At 40.6% G+C, this 22,305-nt stretch overlaps 1 protein-coding gene across 1 annotated transcript; it reads right to left on the reverse strand.

Moving 5' to 3' along the window:
* On the reverse strand, positions 1-16,583 carry DHRS7 (dehydrogenase/reductase 7). Its single transcript, XM_045823791.1, has 7 exons — positions 16,327-16,583; positions 10,103-10,258; positions 8,083-8,189; positions 7,376-7,615; positions 4,669-4,791; positions 2,796-3,011; positions 1-207 (listed from the first exon to the last, which is right to left on the reverse strand). The coding sequence occupies exons 1-7, from the start codon at positions 16,457-16,459 to the stop codon at positions 163-165; spliced, it is 1,020 nt and encodes a 339-aa protein (XP_045679747.1). The 5' UTR covers positions 16,460-16,583; the 3' UTR covers positions 1-162.
* Between the last annotated feature and the right edge of the window lie 5,722 nt (positions 16,584-22,305).

A 22,305-nucleotide genomic window follows, 5' to 3' on the forward strand; every position in this document is an offset into this window, starting at 1 on the left:
TTGCAAGATTCATGGCAATCTTTTATTTGTTGTTTATTACATGTTGGAAAGAAAGTTTCTATTAAGAAGTAAAATCACAAGTTACTCTTCTGCGTACGAGAAGATGGGTGTTTTCATGGTTTCTGGTTCTTCCTCCAGTGGCTTGAAAATTCAGGTACTCCATCAGTCACGTTTTGCCCTCCAGGTGTTTATGTAAGAAAATGTACCCTGTAACAGAGTGACAGTAATACAAATCAGTCCCTCCTTGTGTTTACCCCAGTTTTTGACAATTCCTCCTGTTTTAAGGGACTATATCATTATGATTCACTGTGAGAATTATTTATAAAACCTGGGCAAATGCTTAAATAAGAATAAAAATCATAGTTAATTCTAGATCTGCAGAATAGGCTTGGCATCATTATCTCTTCTATCACTGATACGCATCTGCTCATGTCATTTGGTTAATGCTGAAATCTCTATTATCACTCTTCTGGAGCAGCACATCGTACGTACACAGACTTGCCTTAATGATTACAAAGAATCAGAATATTTAGAATTGAAATATTTGACAGATAACTCTAAAATGATTTGTGAACTTTTGAGTATATTGCTTTTAAACAAGGCAACACAATCATTCCTAAAATGTGACATTTCATTTGAGAAGACATGCATTTACTACTTCCAAGAATTTGCACTAAGACAGAAAGATAAAACACAAAATGGAATGTAGCCATTGTTCTTAAAAAATAACAAACGTTCACTTTAACAAAGTTCCAGCCATACTGTTCCCAGACTAAAGGACAGAAACAAATTCGAGTATTATCCCCAAGTACATTTAGTTTGGGATAAAGCTATACTGGTATTCTCTTAACTTAGGTTATAAACAAGTTGCAATAAGGGGATGGATATGTAAAATAGAAGTAACAATGTGGAGGAAGAAGGAGGGAGGAGAGAATTGAGTAAAAAAATGAGAAACAATGTTTAAAAGTTTCTATGGTTTTGTGTAAAGAATGAGGTATGATATCTCAGAAATAGTACTGGGAAATGAAATGATGCCCAGCGTATCATTTAAAAAGTGATAAAGCAACAAGACTACATAATAAGCAATATATTCAAGATAGTGGTAGGAAGAGAAAGACCGTCAAGTGCTAGATTTACTGAATAATGTTTAGATTTTACAGTTAAATATCATGTAAAGAAATAAAATATTGTAACATCTGCTACAGTGGGACTGAAACTCTAGACCCTGGTCCTTCTCTCCCCTCTGAAACAATTATTTCTATAATGTGTGTCTCTCTGCTGTAGTATTCAACTCTTTAATCTTCACACTATTAGCTCAGTATCCTTTTACCATCAAAATGAAAGTATTAACAGCTAACCCTTAATGAGTACAACACTCCACAGTATGTTTTAAGAGTTGTCCACATAGTAACTCCTTCCATCCCTATAACAATTCTGTGACTAGGTGCTGTTGTCATCGTTAATCTCCATTTTGTAGACAGGGACATTACTGACAGAGAAGTAACTGGCCTGAGGTCGTGGGACTGAATGAGGCAAAACTGGGATTTCAACCCACGCAGCCCGGCACCAGGGTGCTGTGTCACCTCTCTAGTGAGGTGGCGTTTCCCTCTTGACTCTCATCCAGCAGTGGGCACAATACAACTATGTCACCTATATCCCAAATTTAAAACTCAGATGTAATTGTTGATAAAGCTCTACCTTTAGAACCATCCCACACTACCAAGCCCCAATATTACCAAAACATTTACTCATGATTTGGCCCAAAGCAAACTGGTCCGCAGTACAAGTTGGGAGAAAATGTATAGCCACCCCCTCTTCCCCGCCACCTTCATGATTTTTCATGCTCTGGATGGGTTAGTGCAGCATTTTGCTTTAAGCATTTTTGCCTTTTTCACTAATTCATTTTTACTGTCCTGCAGAAAGTTGAAGCAAATGAATCATCCAACAATTCATGGATTGCTTAACTAGTGGTAGGTTATATAATGATACACATGGTAATCCCACTTTATAATTCTGTTTCTGCGTCAGTCCCTACTCACTTATTTCTGGAAGAAGGTAGTATCATTGGAAGAAATGTTTCAATAATAAAAACCATCCACAGAAATAACCTTTCTTTGTGTAATCATCTCTGTAATTTCTGGCTTAATTCCTTAACATTTCCTGTGCTGTTCATACATTAAATTCTTTGAATGGTCAGAATTTTCTCAGAAATAGTTCATAATATTCTTCACTTTTCTCTAAGGAGGAGTGTTGAAAGAATGAATGATCCGCCTATTTTCTTGGACACAGACGCAGGCACGTCTCGGATGTGCGGAGTGTTTCTGGATCAGTGCAAAGGAGCCTGTACGACCGAGCAAGGCTACATCAGTTTTAACAGCACAAGTGCTTCAGCAGAGGTGAGCACAGGGCTGACATCCACATGGTCCTGGGGAGAAATGAGATGGCAGGCCGGCTATCAACCTGAGGAGGTGACACCAGAGCCGTTGTGTAGGGTGAGTGGGAGTTTGTGAGAAGAAAGAACATTCGGCACATACAGTGAGTGGTCAAACAGTAAGTGTAGAAGAAAAAATGGCAATCTTTGTTTTGATTTTACCTTACAGTAAACTTCTTTCTCCAAGACCAGTAATAATTTATAATGATCCAACAGATACGCATGGGGGATAAAATACCTTTTATATCTTTTGTGTTGATCTCATGAGATTAGTAGAAGGTTAAGAAAAGTTTTTAAGCACTAGAAAATGTCATGCTTCCCTACAAGTTTGATATGTATTAAGAAATGTGTAAATTGTTCTTACCAGACCACCCATAAAGTTCTTAATGATTTTCTTCCCCAGTATGTTCATTAGCCACATGCCCCAGGTTGGCATATACTGCCACAGATATGCCACCAACAGAAAAGGCTGCTCTCCAATCCAAACTTCCTTCAGGTCATTGGCCATGCTGACCAGCATCAGTCGCACACAACGGCTGGTGGCCATCTTGTTGGGCTGGTCTGGGTCGCTACCTACAGACTAAGAAACATTTTAAAGATGAAATGAATGCTGAGTGTTTATCCAAGGCATTTCATAAAACTTTTAAGCTAGAGCCATGCCTGGTGTAGCTCAGTGGATTGAGCTCAGGCTGTGAACCAAAGGGTTGCTGGTTGATTCCCAATTAGGGCACATGCCTGGGTTGTAGGCCAGGTCCCCAGTGGGGGCCATGTGAGAGAAAACCCATTGAGAGTTTCTCTCCCTTTCTTTCTCCTTCCCTTCCCCTCTTTCTAAAAATAAAAAAAAAATAATAAAAAATTAAAAACTTTTAAGCTAGAAAGGACCCAGAAGTCATCTAGTTGAGTGACTCCTTTATGTGATCTCATGCTGCCTAGGAGTTTCCCATTGGTACTAACAGCTGTCTACAATATTTCAAAATGCCTAACAGGAATCGTATACACTTACCAGATAAGACTGTGCAGGCTAACTAAAAGATGAAGTTTCTCTGCTTTTAATTAGAATTGTATCATCTTAGTGTACTTTAGGATAATCATATATCACTTTAATAATAAAAATCTTTAAGCAAATTCATACATACATTTAACAAATTAAATTCTATTAACACAGAAGAGTCCAGCCCTGGCTGGATGGCTCACTTGGTTGAGCATTGTCCCATGCACAAAAGGTTGCCAGTCGGGGCACACAGCTAGGTTGTAGGTTTGATCCCCAGGTCGGGGTGCATACAGGAAGCAACCAATCAATGTTTCTCTCTCATATCGATGTCTGTTGCTGTCTCACCCTCTCTGTCTCTCCCTTCCTCTCTCTAAAAACAATAAACATATCCTTGAAAAAAATATAAAAAAAAAACCACATAGAGTCCTTGGGGGTGAAATGGAGGAAAAAGATAAAAAAGTGGTTTCTTGGTAGTGGACACATCTAGTACTGCTAATCTAGTCAACCCACTATCATTCTATAAATAAATAAACTGAGGCCCAGGAAGGTAGTTACTCATCTGCATTGACACAGACCATTAAAATAACCATGTCTACATTCCAAGTCCCTTGATTTCTACAGTGGGATGATTATTCCATTTTACCTTAGAGCCTCCACAGAAAGTGTGAAAAATATAAATTATATCTGTGAACATTTACATACAAGCATATACAGATTGATGTCACAGTAGAAATAGATCTTAATGGAGAAAAAGGAAAATGTCATGGTCTTTAGAGGGATTTTGTATTACTGAGTGACTGGATTCTTCATTAGACATCTGATATTCATTGATAAATCACTCTGTGTAATCCGAGCTGAGGGCAGCACAGGCCTAGGTGAAGCTAACCTAAAATTATCACAACAGAACAAGGCTTTTTCTAAGCTCCTTCACCGCAATTCCTCTTTAAAAGAGCAATACATTTAATATACTAAAATTTAGCCACACAGAGCCTTTCAGTATTGCTATACTTTGTGAATGGACAGAAACTGGGTTTTTTAAATCCCATTACAGTGGATTACTTACCCAACAATTTCTTTAGCCTTTATTAAAACTGGCTGTCAAAACACTATCAGCTAACCTTCACAATTTTCCTTATGCTATGAGTTACGGCTTGTAAATAAGTCACAAAACCCTGAGGCATAGTGATATAACACCAATAAATAACTACTAAAGCATTCAAATTATATCCCAACTAGAAATTTTTACCTGTGTGACATCATTAGTTAGGGCATTCTTCACAATATTTGATTGCACAGGTCCTGGGAAAATGTTAGACACTACTATACCTGGGTATTCGAAGAGTTCAGCTCGAAGGCTGTTAAAAAAACCCTAGTAGACAAAATAAAAAAGCAAATAAATACAGACATATATCTCATGTTTAAGCAAATTAATACCTACATAGTTCTTCAACTATGAGGGACAATAAAGCAACACATTATCAAAATACGTTCTGAAATGCGTGACTAACAGGAAATGTAATTGTGCAACCTTATTAGGTATTTTTAACCATAAGACTGGAGGCCATCTAGAATAGCATTTTCAGCTCTTTCGAGGTATGAATGGTTCACCTGTTTGGTAGTGGTGGATCATGCCATCAGTGATTTTTAAGGTAAGCAAACACTGGATAGGTGAAAAAATACCTCCTGGAGATTGTGATACACACTCTACACCAATCCCCATATCTCACTCCAAAAGGGGTGCATGTTCTCCACTGAGAATCACTCAGGTTTGGTTTCTTTTTATCTCTCAAAGTGGTCTAATGTGCCAGTATTGGGGCGGGGGGATGGGGAGGGAATTAGTACTTAACAGAAACTCTCATCGAGAAAGAACCCCTAGCCAGGTGGCTCAGCTGGTTGGAGGGTCATCCCATACACAGAAAGGTTGTGGGTCCGATCCTCAGTCAGAGCACATGCCTAGGATGTGGGTTCAATCTCTGGTTGGGGCATGTACAGGAGGCAACCGATTGATATTTCTGTCTCACATCAATGTCTGTGTCTGGCTGGCTGGCTGGCTGGCTCTCTCCCTCTCTGCCCCCTTTTCTCTCTCTCTAAAATCAGTGAACATGTCCTCAGATAAGGAAGGGAGGGAGAGAGAAAGGGAGGGAGAGAGGGAAGAGGGGAGGGGGAAGGAGGGAAGGAAGGAAGGGAGGGAAAGAGGGAGGGAGAGAGAGAGGAAGGGGAGGGAATCAACCTTTTCTATTTATTACCAGTTTAACATTAGTTTCAGCCAACATTCAACTTCTCTGGACAGTAAAACCCTCTAGACTTAAATATACTTGCCATTTCTAAACCAAATAGGGAGTAAACATCTACTTTCCCTAAATCTCTTTTCCTAATTTGGAAAATGATCCAAGATTACATTGTTATGAGCTGAGTTAACTACTGAAAAGCCTAAAGACCTAACCCCTAGGATACATGTATTTATGATCCAACAACGTTAAAGTAGGTACCAGCTCTTAACTCTGACCCCTAACAAAAACACAGGGCCTACGATGATTCATGCTGCCAGAGACTAAGACAGTGCCTAACTCTGATGGGCAGGAAAAAGGCTTTCTAAATGAAGAAACTCCCATACCCTTCACTTTCTGCCGCTCTTTAGCAAAGAGGAGAGAGGACAGACACCATAAGAGCCAATATATCAGACATTAAAACCTCTTCTTGTTTGAAGTCACATCTAGTATAACATGATAGTGTGAACTTTTCATGGATAAACAAGTTCACTCTAGCTGGCATCTGACAAGGAAATGTGCTCTTCAAAGAGCCTTTATCTGACACATTGTGTCAGAGGATCAAAGCCAACAATAAAATAGTGAGCCTTAGAGGGCAGGCCAGACAACTTACATTGTGTTTGACTGAGAGCATCCTGCATGTCTCATGACATACTTGGTGCCAAACAGATGGGGGAGCTGCCTTCCCTCATCTACCAGAGTTGCCCAGCTGCTCTACAGGAAGTGACTGATACCCTGTTGCCAAATATGAGGAAATGGTCACGTAGCAGTCCCTTTCCTCACTCTCTGCAACTGTCTGCTTTTCACAACAGAAAGGATGTCCCAAGGAACCAACCCTTCACATTTTCCTGAAACTGATGATCATTCACCTATCCGTCTCATCATTCCAACAGTGAACCATTCTCTGTAAACTGACCTTCAACAGCATTAACTACAAATTAGGAATCTTCTTTAATTATTCTTCTCCTCTTGGCCTTATGACTTAATTTGTTCCTTGTTATAGTTTAATAACATTTCTTCATATCCACTCTTACCCATCATTAAAAATTCATTCATTTCTAATATTGACAACTCAAAAGTTAAGCAAACCAAATCAAGCTTCTCTCCTAGCCTGTCTTCTTCCAGTGAACCCAGGGTAAATACAGTCAAAGCTAGTCCCAGCAGGGCTATGAAGCACAAGGCAGATCCTCTAATGGGTAGTTCCTATTTCCATGCTTATATATGTAGACCAGGTTAAATGAACCCCACCTAAAAGGAGGGAGGAAAAAGAAGTCCCAGAAGTAGGGAAGAAAACTACACCCTGGAGTATATGAAGAAATCCGGGGTAGATCCCAAATTTGCCACGAAGATGCGGTAGAAATAAGGAAAAGGTGAAGGGTGATATGTTGACTGGATTATACAATTCTTGAGGGCAGGGACCGTATCTCATCATTTTTTTATCCCTGGGATCTGCTGCAGCTCATGGCACAGTTGTAGGTGCTCAATACATGTTTGCTGAATTAGAAAGAGGGAGGTGAGGTTCAAGTCTTTTTAGGCATCTTTGGGGGATATCCTCTATCAAAGATCTCCTTGGGTCTCTCTATCCCTCTGCATCACTGCATAGTTCCAATGACCTCTTGCAGTGGCAGCCATATCCCCCATGCACATTGATGTCAGTTCTATGCAAGCCAGTTTGAGCAGCCTTACCCGAAGAGCATGTTTGCTGGCACAATATCCACTAGAAAGGGGCATAGATACGATACCCATGAAGCTATTCACAGTAACAATCTTTCCTTGTTTCCTCTCGATCATGTGAGGCAGAACACACATTGTCAAGGACACTGTCCCTAAGTAGTTAAGCTTTATGAGCTCCTTGTAGACATCCAGGCTGGTTTCCACACAGAGAGAACGCTGGGACTTTCCACCATTGTTGACCAGAATGTCGATCTAGTTAAATAAAATCAGAAAAGGGTCACTTTGGGGATGACCTGTAATGGAGTTTGATGGAATACCTAGGGCTGACTGCTTATATTGTTAACTTGAAGAATCATTCACTCAGAATGGTGTATTTCCAGAAATCAGCAATAAAAATATAAAATAAAAACAGGATTCGCCTGTGGAATCAATTCCTATTTTAGGTGATTCTTTATGGGAAGTAGCAAGTGTTATAAAAATAAAAGGCACTGAGTTTCTAGCTTCTTTTGTTCTCCACAGAGGAGTTAGTACTTGTTAAATTATGAAAAGTAGTAATCACACAAAGCCAAAGACTCAGAAATTAAGAGGCCCAACTCACAGGCCCTGATCTCACTGAATGGACCCATTTGCCTCAAGCCCTTTTAATGACAGCACCACAGATGGGAATCACTTTTGCAACTACTTCAAAGCAAAACTTATCAATTCAAAATGCTACTTACTTTACCAAACTCCTGGAGAACGGTTTTGGTAGCCACTTCGTGTGAACTTATGTCAGTCAGGTCAAGGGGCAAAACAAGTATATCTTTTCCTTTTAAATTGCCATTCTCTAAATAAAGACACTTAAAAATTAGTGTGGAGGTCACGCAATAGTTCATTCAAGCTCCCTGCCACTTGCATTAAGTCTAATACCCATCCTTACAACCAGACTTGGCAACAAACTCACTTCTGAGTGGGCCTGCAGGAGAGTCTCTCAGTGATCAAGAAGAGGACTGGCGGTAATAATGGCAACATCTTATCGGACAAGCTGGCTGGGGACATGGGAAGGAGAAGGGCAATCCTCAACTCGTCTAGAGTTGGGAAGACTCCATGGGAAGTAGCCATAGTAGACTATAAAAGTTAGAGTGTTTATATAGGTTACTATATATAAGCTACTATATAAACAGTCTAACATTGGAACAGACTAGAGGAAATCAAGACTATACTACATGGTAAAAAAAAATTTTTGAAGCAATTTCTTTAAAGTATAGAGATACTTTTATATTATGATAGGTTCACAGTATTGGTTGCCCTTTTACACATACTGAAAAACAAAGTTTATGCTTAAAATCATTAAGAAACTCAAGCCCTCTAGTGGCATGACACACAGACACTTCTTTCCAGAGGCTGAGGATTCCAGGAGGCAAACATGGAAAAGTACAGAATCCTGGAATTCCCAACCAAGAATCATGTTGGACTGTAATGGCCCTTTCTATTTCTGTTTATTAAAAAAGAAAAAACCTGCCCTGGCTGGCGTAGCTCAGTGGATTGAGTGCGGGCTGCGAAACAGGCATTGCAGGTTCAATTCCCAGTCAGGGCACATGCCTGGGTTGCAGGCCATGGCCCCCAGCAACCGCACATTGATCTTTCTCTCTCTCTCTCCCCGTTTCCTCTCTAAAAATAAATAAATAAAATCTTAAAACAACAAAGAAAAAAAGAAAAAACCTGAAATTAGTCTTCTTGAACTCTGACCTTGGAGTACAGTAATGCCAATAAGGAAACATCAGATGTATAAAGGCTGATGGACAAAGGACTAAATTGTGAAACATTAACTGTTTTAAAAGAAAGAAAAAAGTGTGTACCAGTTGTCTGGCAGGTAAAAGGAAGGCAACCAGCCTCGTTCCAACTAGGAAATGCTGACATGGCTCACCTCTGCTAGTGCAGATCTTACCAGCAGGGCAACTGCCTCAAGGAACAGCCCAGGGAAGAACGCAAGAGCCCTTGGGGCTTTGGCAACTAACATTCATTTCCGAGTAGTTAGTTCCATCAGCAAAGTGAAAGAAAGATTTCTACAGGATGACAGGTAGATGACCAAAAAAAAATGGTCTGCTGGAAAATTCAAAATTATCTCAGTCTAGATACTAAATAATAACTTTATTCCTTGAGGCTGCTTTCAACGTGAACATAACCACACTAAAACTAGAACAAAAATAAACTTTGTTGCTCTATATATTAACATGAAAAATACTATCTCAAGGTGCATTTTTTAAGCTTAATTCACTTCCTATTCTTTTGTCCTTTATAACAAAAATCTTATGCCATCCCACATGACTTCAGTATCATTTACCAAAATGAGTCAGGATCCTTTCTAAGTAAATTTCTACAGTTACACACCTGTATGTCATACATAAGAACCAAACTGTTCCTTCTTTGAGACAAAAATATAAGGCATTTATTTGGTTTCTAAAAACCCACCAACATTTGAGAGAATTGGTGGTCACTCCCTAACACCCAGAAGTGGTGCAATTTAAAAAAAATAAAAAAGCAAAAAGGTGCCAGGAAAAGGGAAGAGAAAGGCCAGGGCTGCCAATTGAGAGATGACAAAAGGAAGAGGACTTGGGTCAAAACACTTGGAGCATTTGGAACTGGAGTGTGCTGTCCGGGAAAATCCCACTCTCCCTGCTGAAATTCCCCAAACTGTATTTGAATTTGGATTCTGATTTATTTCTAGGAAGCACAGCTGCTGTTTTTAGATCCACTTACCAAGGCACCTTCTTTTCACCCTTTCCAGCTCCTGCACTCTTCTGGCGGACAGCACCAAGGAAGAAACTCCTAGTTTAGACAGCTGGTAAGCCAGCTCCTCACCAATTCCACTCGATGCTCCAGTCACCCACACCACCATGTCAGTCAGCTCCCATTCTATTGAGAAAAGAGCAAGGGTGGGAGGAAGAAAATAAGCTATGAATTACACCCATATCCAAAAGTTAGCAAAGAAAAAGTGTTTTAAACAATACCGCTAATTAATGAGGGTATAATGCGAGTTGCTGTGATACAATGTTCCTGCATGTCTTGTTTCTTAAAATTTGTGTCATTTGTCAAAAATAGCAAACCAGGTGTCACTTAACATACACATTTCTGGTTTTCAATTAGGAAAGTTAAAAATCAGGAAACTGAGTTTGAGCTGGGTTGTGGGCCAGGTCCACAGTCCGGGTTGATCGAGAGGCAATGCATAGATGTCTCACACATTGATGTTTCTCTCCCTCTTTCTCTCTCTCTTCCCCTCTCTCTAAAAGTAAATAAATAAAATCTTTTAAAAAGAAAAAAATCTTCAAAATGTCTTACATGTAAAAGAAATGAAAGATAATTTCCGCATACAATAGCTGTATATCCACCCTACCCTACCAGGAAACTTGAAACAAATGAAAAAAAATTAGGAAACTGGTTGACTACCTTAGTCAAGCGATCCTAGAACCTGCCAGGTTGATAGTGTGGGCTCCAGAAGTTGCCAGGGTTCAAATCCCAGCTCCAGCACATAGCAGTGAAACACTCCTATGTGAGAACTCAGAGCCTCAACTTTCTACAACCAGAAAATAGTAAAAACTCTGGCACAGAATTGTTGAGAGGAACAAGTTAAAACGGGCAGGGTTCTCATAGCAGTGTCTGACATACTCACTGCTTAATAAAATGTCAATGAATAATCATTGCTAAAAATCTTTAACAAATGGACTTTTGGCAGCAAAACATAAGATATTCACTCACTAACATGTGTGTTTCAATTTCTCCAGCCAGGGGCAATGAGGTTACTGACTATAATGGCTTAACATTTTTTCATTACTTCCTATGTGTTTTAAAAACATTACCTTATTAAAACCCTCACAAGAACCTTATGAAATATGGATTATCTCAATTTTATAAAAAAGGAAACTGAAGTTTACAGGAATTCATTTATCCCATTAGACTACGAACTTCCTTATGGCTGACACCCTGCTTGCCTTGCTCCTTGTTCCTGCTATGTCCTCAGTGCCTAGCACACTGTGATATAGATGGGACTCCACAAATAACTGTTGAATAAACACCCAAGATCCCTAGCAGAGCTGAGATATGAGCCCAGGTGTATCTCACTCCAAAGGCCACATTCTGGCCACTAGCGTATGATGCCCACATTTTAATATGATCAATGTTTTAAAATCCGACTGTTTTTTAGCCATTCAAGAAAAAGCAACTTGTCCTCAGGAAAGGGGGTTGCATGTAAATAATCTGAACCAAAGATGGAAACATCCCTGTTATAATGTCTGGGCCATAATGCTTTTCTATCACATGATGTGCCTTCCTGGAAGGGCACAACTTAGCCACCTTCCTGAAGGATTTTCTTGGGAATAGAAAAATGTGCAAGTATAGTCAAAGAGTCATTTATTCATTCATCAATGACTCATTATAGGGAACCTATCCACGTGGAATGGCAAATGTAGCCCAGCCCTATCTGAAAACCGATAGGCGCGAGTTGGCACACAGGAGCCAGACCCATGGATTGGTTCTCCCGTGGGAAACCAGGCCTGCATTGTACCTAGGCTGCTTTGAGGCTTGCTCTTGCTAAAACTTTCTCACCCTGAGTTGAAGCAGCAAATGTTTACTGCACATGTTTAAAGTTACTTCCTGAAGTCTGTGCTAATTCTCCCAAGGATGGAGTGTAATCAGACCAATCACTCTTATCATTCCCTTGTATTTGCAACATTTCTTCCTTGTCAATCTGTAAGAAGTAATCAGTAACATCCTTTCCTTTGTTACCTGTAAAAAGTAATCACCTAAACCAAACCTAAGTATAATGAATGAAAACCTTCTTTGATGTATGCTATTAGAAAGCCAATAAAAGCCTGTCCAGGAAAGGGTTGAGGTGCTCTCTCTTTGAGAGAGTGGCCGTGCCGTCCCTTTTTCTCCACAGGACTTCTGCAGTCCGTGTGAATTTGTTCGTCTCATCCACAACACCACGGACATTGCTGGCCAGAGTCTGCATCACTCTTTGTTCCAAAGTTCTGCAAAACTTGGACTCTAGGGTAAATAGAGCTTGTAACTGTTTACTAACTAGTGTAGAACTAAGAAAGATTTCATTTTTACCCCCAAATGCAAATATTATTTAAATCCAACAATGAAAATCCCCAGGCTCACTTTTTTACCTTAATACACCTATAGTTCTGGCACCTTCCTGGGGAAGAAAACTTTTTTTTGCACCAATGCTTATAAATTGCACAGAATCTGGTATATACAACAGCCTCCCTAAAAAGCTTCTGAAAGCAGGTTCTTGAAGTTCAAAGAAACTTAACAGTTCAATCCTGAGCCCAGTGTGAGAATTCTCTCCTTAGGTCGACTAGTCTCTACTTAATTCCCTCACAGGATGAGGAAGCTACTGACCTCTGAGGCAATTACTCACTCCTTTTGTTGGATCAGTCTAATCCTTCAAGGAGTTCAAAGATTCTTATCCTGATGTGCTATACCTTTAACTTCTCCCCACCAGCATCTGATGCCTTGTGACACCAGAAAGAATAGATTGAGCCTGTCTTGCACATGACAACCCCTCATTTATTTGAAGACAGGTGTTATGTCCTCCCTAAGTCCTCTCCTTCTTGCTCCTCTAAGGGTACATAAACACCTCCAATTGCTGCTACCTTCCCTCAGATGACATGGCATCAGGTTTCTCCTTCACTCTTCTGCTCCCACCCCTCTGCACAGGCTCTAGCTGGTCAATGTCCCTATTGAAGGGAGTCGACCAGAGCAGGACACAGGATTCCCACGGGGTCTGTACAGTTCAGAGCAGGGTGAGGTAACTAAATTGCTTCCCTTGTTCCCCAGAAGACACCCTGTGTGAGGGCCTGGACAGTGGCTGGATCAGTCACTGCTGTGTCCCTAGTGCCCAGCACAAAGGCTGACCCAGGTTACAGAAGACATCTGTTGTTGTTGGGAGTTTGCTGCTTCAAGACACTAAATATCTCCCAGGCTTGCTTAATTTTTCTGGCAGTCACTTCACACTTGCCTCATTTTGAGGTTCCTGTCAACTAAAACCTGAGTTTCCCTCACATGTGCTGCTATTGAGACTTGCCCTGCTCTGGACTTGTGCCAGATATTTTTTCTGGATCAACATGCAATGTCTAAAATTAGTCACCCTTAAATGTCACCATGTGAGATATATGCTTAGAAATGCAGAGAACTTCTCTAGAAGAATACGTAAAAGGTGGGACATGGTGGTTCCCTCTAGAGAGGCATACGGAGTAGGTGGGGGCAAGGCTGGGAAACAGCTTTATTTTTCACTGTATATCCCTTGTATTTTTAATTTTTTATTATGTGAACATATTATTTATATTTTAAGTGACAAAAATAATAAACCTTCAGAGAAGATGATTTTTTTTCATCTTGATAAGAATCTGTCCATCTTTCCAATGTGAGCTACTTTGGGACCGGAGTCTGTCCTCAAGGTCTTTTCACTTTTTTTCATTACCCCTCACTCCCAGGGGTCCTGTAAGTTATTTTTTTCCTAACAACTCCACCATGGAATTGTAATTCCACTGATATACTCTCTGTCTGTTTATACATATATCTGTACCTTATATTTAAGGCATTCTGTAAAGTGTACTCCAGTAAGAATAGCTAAATTCAAAAATTAAAAGTTAAAAATGAAACACTATTAACATTTAACTTAACTTTATATCTGTATTTGCTGAATAACTTTTAATGTCATGTGATTACTCAGATAAATAGTAATGTATTAAACTACATATGCAAGTTAACAAATCATATAACTACATAATAGCAATGTAATTAAATCTATTCAAAATCCTCCAAAATTGTTATTTGGAGGCATACTAGCCCTCGCTTCCAAGTAAAAACAGCATAAGTAAAACATTAAAAAAATTAATTTGTTAGAATTCATGTTTAGTCACCTTAACTTTTAACTTTTGCTTGCTATGTGAAAATAACTTCTAATTTAACTGGCTGCTAGATATTACCAACATTTTTCCTTTTCAGAGCTTGGCATAATTAGTGGGTTGGATAATTTGTAAAGAATTAAATAATAAAATACAAACTATTTGTATGTAATTCTCAAAGTCCAAGTTAACATGGAAGCATCAAACACAAACATCCACAAAGCAGCCAGTAGGCACATGTATTCCACCTGCTGAAATGGAGCAAACCATCAAGAGAAAGCCTGCCAATCACAGCCATCAATTTGCCATGGTTTTATAGCACTGACATTGCATATGTATACTGTATTTTCCATGAAGTCAATAATGTCAGTGTTGCATATGTCCCACCAAAAATGAAAAACTAAGGGAAAAGATTTCATTAGGTAGGGTTCAGCTTTCTAGAGACACAAAACACTATTCTATCAGGAGTGCCCAATCTGTAGCCCAAGAGCCACAAGCAGCTCAGGATGGCTATGAATTTGGCCCAGCACAAAATTGTAGATTTATGAAAACCCTGAGATTTGTTTGTGATTACATGTCACAATGTATTTAATGTGGCCCAAGACAACTCTTCTTCCAGTGTGGCCCAGAGATATCAAAAGTTTGGACACCCCTGCATGTTCCTTTTGGGTCCCCAAGAACCAATTCTCACCCCACAGAAGCAATACCACTTCCCTTCTCTCCTGGCCCCATTTTAAAAGCATACTAGCCCTTGCTTCCAAGCAAACTTCCTCACATGATGAGTCTTTTCATACAGGAAACTTGGTCCAGTAAAATCCTACTTCCCCCAGCCTTTATGGATCCTAAGCATATCTTTGGGCAGGTCATTAAATTTCTCTGAATATTAGTTTCTCTACCTGGAAAGTAAAATTAACAAAGTCTGCTTTGTATGAGTCCTTGTAACACATAAAGTTCACATGCTGTAAAGGACCAAAGCACACTGTTGAGTACAGAGAATGTATTAGTTAACCACCAGAAAATATTAAGCAGGACACAGATACACATGGGACAGGAGGAATGCCCCTCATATGCCAATAATGATCTTACTCCCCACAAAATGCAATCCAGTTCTTTCCAGGGTTATACTTTTACATGTTCCAAAGAGTAACTAGGTGTATAAGTCCAGGTTACACGGAGAAAGGAAGGATGTTTTAACGGCTCTAAAACTCATTAACCAAAGGAGACTAGACAGCCTTTCAAACTCCTTACTGGGTATATTCCATGGGGATAATCACGTATACTTTTTAACAGTTTCAATATGAAAAAAGAAATGATTATAGAAAGCAGTGCCTGTTCTTTCTGCATCCTGATAAAAGTTTGCCTTGAAGAATGTATGCTTCCAAACTCTATTTTCAGATTCCTCTGTGCCAGCGGGGGACAGCCCAGCCTTATCTGTACATCCTTTCCCCCTGATGTAAAAATGTTAATCTTTGAAATGTGTGTACTTCTCGCTTACCCCTCTACCTGTATAAGCAGCCCTCACTCTTCCAAGTCAGCGCAGTGTTTCAAGGCTTCTTGGAGTTCTGCTCTCTGGTATGTCCTCAATTTAGTCCAAATAAAAACCTTTTCTTAAATTTACAGAGGTTTAGATCTTCTTTTCGTTGAGAATTTCAAGTTTTGCCATTTCAAAACCCCAGGGGAGTGAAAAGTGGTGGATAAACAACTTCATCAAGTAGAAAGACGGAGCTCCAGTCATCAAAAGGGGGCTCGTTTACACACCAAGGGAACGCGCGCACTACTCCAACTACGGTCCTCCGACACTGCATCGGAATCCCTGAGAGCCAGGTAAGAATTGAGGGTCCTGAGGGAGCCCACCCATTCCATACTCTATCACTTTGGCGACAATGCAAGTCTAGCCAACCAGCATACTAGATTATAGGCAGAATCGCCACTTCCTCCCTCGCCCGCAGCCCCTGGAAAAGGTTCAGCCTTGCGACTCGGAAGCTCCACGCCACCCAGAGACTCGAAGGCAGCGCAGACTCGCTGGCAGGGGGCCCGGCCTTCCATACTGGAGGGATGGCTGCGGGTCCTCACCTGGACGTCGCCCCTGCCACTCGGCCCACAGCAGGGTCAGGTCCCCATCAGCCCGCAGGAAGCGCAGCAGCTGCACCACGAACGCCAGCAGCGCGAACAGCGCCAGCAGCAAAAGCAGAAAGTCCCAGCTCATGGCGGCGGGGTGCGCCCTACTCCACCGGAGGAAGACGGGCCGCGCCCTAGCAGCGCAGCGGCTCTCCCAGGCCTCTGCGGCTGCTTCCACGCCCCCCCGGGAGCAGTGCCGCCGGGCTCCGCCCAGTCCCGCACCACCTCCGGGAGTCGCGCTGCGCGCGTGGGCGTGGGGTGCGCCCCAACGTCGCACCACATGTACCCGCCCCGCAATTGCCACACGGGTTCCGCCTGCGTGTGCATCCAATAAAGGATTGCAGTAGGAACAAAAGGCATGGATTTGTAGCATCAAAAACCGCTTTTTTAGCAGTTGTTTTGAGGGCAGTTTTCAAGGCTCTGGTTGTGTCAACAGGAAAAGCACAAATATTTCAACCGAAAGACGCGGTCTCCTCTCTGTTATCTTTCTTCTTTAACTACAGGAATCGAACAAACCATCAAATTGTTTTTCACCCCACCCAACCCCCACCGAATTAACCCAGTCCTTCTGAGTTAAATTGGCCCCATGTCAACTAAAATTTGGAAGCGCGGTGCAAATCACATTTGCCTAATTGCTGGACAAGAAAGTGCAGTTTCGGCCATAACTGTCCATGAGCACTAGCGCTAGGAGCTCGGATGAGGGGGGCCTTTGCCAACCCAGCGGGACTTAGTAACTGCACCCCGGGTGAGCTTGATTAAATTATTTCATTATCAGTACCCACAAAGAATATGGAGGAGGGTTTAAATGAGAAGGTGTATGTGATGGAACGGAGCCTGGTACACAGTGGTTCATTCTTTTGTAATTATTACTATTAGTTATCATTATTAATTATTTTTTGTTTCCATTATTATAATTTCTTAAATGTCAACCTGAACGTCAGGGACTTTATTTATAAACTTGTATATTCTACACATGCAGAGTTCCCCTCACACGTGAAAGCAATAAAAATGTTTAACTTGTAATGAATCAAATTGTTACAGTTTGGGAGTCCTTGAGGAAGCTGTGAGCTAGCTTACAACTCGGAATGATATTGCTCAAGAGTCGCCCTCATTGGGCTGTCACCTTTGCAATAAGGGTTTTATTTTCTTTATCATGAATGATTTTTAAAATAAGGTGCTTAAACATACCACTCAAAAATCTCACTACAGTGTAAAAACTCTTTAAGAGTTTCCTCTGAACCTGTTTCCCCTTCTGTAAAATATAAGAGTTGAGTTAGATTTAGTGTCGCAAGCCAGACCATACCATGGGTATACTGGATTTTCCATCACAAACTCCAGTTGCTGTGAGAGTGAGACGGGTACAGAGGTGCAAATGGCAATTATGGCAGTGGGAGGTGGGACAGCAGGCCAGGACTGGGAGAAACCCACCCAGAGAATATGATCTCTGATCTGTCCAGCTTTAGGGATTAAGAAATCTCTGTGAGAGACAGAATCATGGTTACAGAGAGTGTTTTGATGGTTGCCAGATGGGAAGGGAGTGTGGGGAGTGGGTGAAGAGGTGAGAAGATTAAGAAGTACAAATAGGTAATTACAGAATAGCCAGGGCGGGTGTAAAGCACAGTATAGGAAATTGAATAGCCAAAGGACTTATATGCATGACTCATGGAAATGAACAATGGTGGGGGGACTGCCTAAGGGAGTGGGGGGTGCCGTGTGGAGGGGGGGCAAAGGCACAAAAATCAGGACCACTGTAGTAACAATCAATAAACTATAATTTAAATAAATAAAGATCTTTTAAAAATATTTTTTAAAAAGAAATCTCTGTGAGGTCTGAATGTCTCAAAAATATGTCTTTGTTTTTCAATCTGGTGACTTGGTTCAGTACAAATGTCGCATCCACTCCCGTGTATGTACTTACTGTAAATTTATGTATATAATTTATATACATACATTTATTAACTTATATGCTGTAACAGTTAATTTTCTACCTTGACTTGGCTATGCTATGGTATCCAGTTTTGGGTCAAGCACCTGTCTAGTTGTTGTTATAAATGTATTTTTTTATATTTTTATTTTTTATTTTTGTCTAACTTTGACTTTTTATTCAATATTTTATTGTTGTTCTATTACAGTTGTCCCAGTTTTTCCACCTTTGCTCTCCTTCACCCAGCTGCCCCCCACAGACAGTGCCCACCTTGTTGTCCATGTCCTTGGGTCATTTACACTTGTTCTTTAAGTAGGCTCTTCCCCTTCTTTACTCCCTTATTCTACCCACCCCCCTCCCTCTGGTCACTTCCAGTCTGTTCCTTGTTTTGTTTAGGTTCCTCTTGTAGGTGAGATCATGAATGTATTTTTTAGATGTAATTAACATTTAAATCAGTAGACTTTAAGAAAAGCTAATTAGTCTCTATAATGTGGATGGTTCTCATCCAATCAGTTGAAGGCCTTAAGTTAAAACAAGACCAAGGTACCCCAAAGAAGGAGTTCTGGCTTCAGGCTGCCTTTGAACTTGAACTGCAACATCAACTCTCCCTTCAGTCTCAGTAACCTGGCCTACCCTGCAAATTTCAGACTTTCTGGCCCCCACAATCAGGTGAGCCAACTCCTTAAAATCAGTCTCAGTGTATGTATTTGCATACGTGCGTGCGTGTGTGTGTGTGTGTGTGTGTATTTCCTATTGGTTCTGTTTCTGTGAAGAACCCTGACTAAATACACAAACTATAATAAAACTACATGGTCATTTCACCTCAATGGCAGTTCATACATTGGAAAATGAAAACAACTAAGTAATATACAAATTTTAATAGCAGAAATTTCAAGTTACCTGAATAGAGGCATAATTCATTTTGCAATTCAATTATGTTTAAATAATCCCTTACTCTCACTGGAAAAACAACTATTATAACTAATATCTTTATGGTGCAAAATTGTCCTCATCTGTTCTCTTCACTGGTAAGAAAATCCAGCTTCTAAATCTTGTGCTCAACAAGTTCTTTTCACAAATAGCGTCAGAATTGCCTCTTCCTATTTTGCACAGAACTTGGAGCCAAAGTGCTCAGAGCAAACAAAGGACAGAAAAACAAATAAAGGAGCCTCCTGAGGTGGGTGGGGCAGTGGAACCCCAGTTTCTCCTGGACCAGTCCACTCATGAGCTGACAGACTTTTAACCACTGAAATATAAAATTTCAGTAATTAAAGAAAGCTGATTCAAACATAAGCTGCATTATTTCCTTTATGAACAGGAAAACAAACAACTGCCAGGAGACAAGGAAAGAATCATGGCCGCTTTAGTCTCCCTTCTCTCTTTCCATCTGGAAGGAGCACTGGCAGCTCCCTCTCCTCAAGTCTCACTATTTATGTCATGAGGCCAGGACAGTGCTAAAGAATGCGGCCATCATGCAAGGCCCCACAGACCAAGACAATGGTCCATCAGTTAAGACAGGTCCTTTCACAATTAGAGAAAAAAGACTGAGATCATATACTCTATGTCAACACCCTGCAACATGATTCTGACGACATGCAGAATTACTCTCACCTAAAGTATCTGTTTTGGCCAACTAAATCCTACTTTGGGGCTAAATCCTCCCCTATCCAAGCAATGGTTCACATCCTTATAGTAAACAACACTATAAAAACAGCATGAAAACAAAACACCATGGTCTAATTACACAAAACATTCAGATGCTATTCTTGATTCATTTCCACTAGAAATGAGCTTCAAAACATTGAATTGCTCCCGACTTAACACTTACATGTATTGGACAGGCATCAATGGCAGCAATTTTCTTATTCTTAAGCATTTAAAAGCAAGAGGGTTTTCGATTCACAAGCCTCACAGGGACCCAGTTAGAGTACATAGAAACTAGGTCATGGCTGAGAACAATGGGTTGTCAAATGGAGAAAGTTCTAGGAGTTGATGCAGCAGAACCTCTAGCCTCTCTAATCCTGGAATACCTTGCACGCTCTGATGCCTGTTTTCCTTGGCAGAAGTCAAATGTAATTTTAAAACAATGATGCAAATGAAAAAGACCACAGCTTTCCTCCTCAATGTTTTATTTACCAGGCTTGCCTGCAAAACTTTCCTTTTATCTGGAAATACCTTCCAGACTGTTACTTGTAGTGATCAAATTTCCTTAAAAAGCTCTTCCTTCTCTCCTCCCATTCCATTGCAAACCTCCGCTGCCCCTTCCCCACTCCCTTCTTTCTCTAGAACATGTTTTGGAGAGATAATGACCTTTCAATAACGGTCACTTTTGATGGTATGGGCTCAAGACCTATCAGCATAGATCAGCCAAGATGAAGGCAGTTGTGTGTAAGAAAATTGTCAACTTCCATAATAAAAGTATCTATTAAAATAACTTTAAAGATCCAGATCCTCCAAGGTTGGCAGTCTCTGGGGGGGGTGGGGGGGGTGGGGGGAAATGAATAAGACTCCATGAGGGAAAAAACAGACTACAGAAGTCTGGGGGGAAAAATATTCTCCCTCAAGAGCAAGAAGCTCCTCAAAAAATTAAAAATAGCTCTGACCAATGTGGCTCAGTTGGTTGAGTGTTGTTTCACAAAGTGAAGTGTCACTGGTTGGATTCCTGGTCAGGGCACAGGCCTAGATGCCTAATTTGCAGGTTTGGTGCCCAGTCCAGATGCTTACAAGGGTCAGCCAATCAATGTTTCTCTCTTGCATCAAAATTTCTCTCTCACATCGAGGTTTCTCTCCCCCTTTCTCCCTTTCTTCTCCTCTCTAAAATCAATAACCATGTCCTTGGATGAGGATTTTTTTAAAAAAGAGGAAAAGAAGAAAGAGAAAGAAAGGAAGAAAGAAAGAAAGGAAGAAAGAAAGAAAGAAAGAAAGAAAGAAAGAAAGAAAGAAAGAAAGAAAGAAAGAAAAAGAAAGAAAGAAAGAAAGAAGAAAAGGCTTTCATTACTAAATTTTGCATCTTCTATTGAAAGTGTCCATGAATAAGTCAGCACTGCCCTCTACTGGAAGAGCTGTGTTTATTACTCAATAGTTGTGTCCAAGATTACTTAAATAGAATTTTTTCCCCTTAATTTCAATAAAAGATACATAGAAATCAGGACACCTGAGCTGTCTGGATAATCCTTCATGCCTATTGGTATGGTGAGATAAAATGTTCCTCAAAAGAAGCCTTCATTTTCTATTTTGAGATATAAATTTAAGAAACTAATTCCAATGCATTGACAAAGAGTCAGAGAGACAAACGATAAATGGAGGCAGAGATGAGAGAGAGAGATACAGGGAGACAGATGATTCCTATCAGAGTAAACAGGGACTGCTTACCAACTTTGGCAACCTCAAAAATAAATTCAGGTAACTGCTTTCTTTGTGGCGTCAGCAGCTGCAGTTCTTATTGTGCACATGCTCATTCTAACTCATGGGATAAACCTTTTATCTTCTTGAAACAAAATTTAGGCTGAGCTTGGTCAGCTATTACTCCACCTGCTGTGAAAATGTTATGCTTCTATCAACGTAGCTTAAATTGTGGTTGGTTGAGAGTCAGCCAGCAAATGGTTGTACCCAACATAGTAACAGCATTAAAACCAACCAAAATCTAGCCCCAATTTTGACTTGTAAGGAAAGACAAGCAGAAAACCTAATATAAATTAAACTATATGCCATATATTGCAGTGACAAGCACACCTGGATACAATCTTAATAAGACAAATGCAAACGCAGACCGTGCCATTGTTGTGGGTGGAAGCTTCCCAAAGCGGACTCTGCAACCCCAGCCTCCACCACCTCACCCAATAGCAGTCTCAGATCCTGGAAAGAACGTGGGCTTTGCCATAGGCAACCTGGACTCCACCTCTGCCACTGTGTGACCTTGAGAAAGGTCTTGCTTCCCTTATCTGTACAGTGGGGATAATAATACACAACTCACGGAATCTGAGGAAAGTTAAATGAAAGAAAGCATACAA

Source organism: Phyllostomus hastatus, unplaced genomic scaffold (genome assembly GCF_019186645.2).
Source record: "Phyllostomus hastatus isolate PE091 unplaced genomic scaffold, TTU_PhHast_1.1 phas_scaffold_501, whole genome shotgun sequence".
NCBI lineage: Eukaryota > Metazoa > Chordata > Mammalia > Chiroptera > Phyllostomidae > Phyllostomus > Phyllostomus hastatus.

Excerpts from the sequence above, each read along its gene's own strand:
- DHRS7 (XM_045823791.1), bottom strand. The coding sequence starts at position 16,459 with ATGAGCTGGGACTTTCTGCTTTTGCTGCTGGCGCTGTTCGCGCTGCTG. Across the intron at positions 8,190-10,102 it reads GGTGAAAAGAAGGTGCCTTG|AGAATGGCAATTTAAAAGGA; the intron begins GTAAGTGGATCT and ends GTCTTTATTTAG. Across the intron at positions 208-2,795 it reads AGAACTTTATGGGTGGTCTG|GGTACATTTTCTTACATAAA; the intron begins GTAAGAACAATT and ends ACTCTGTTACAG.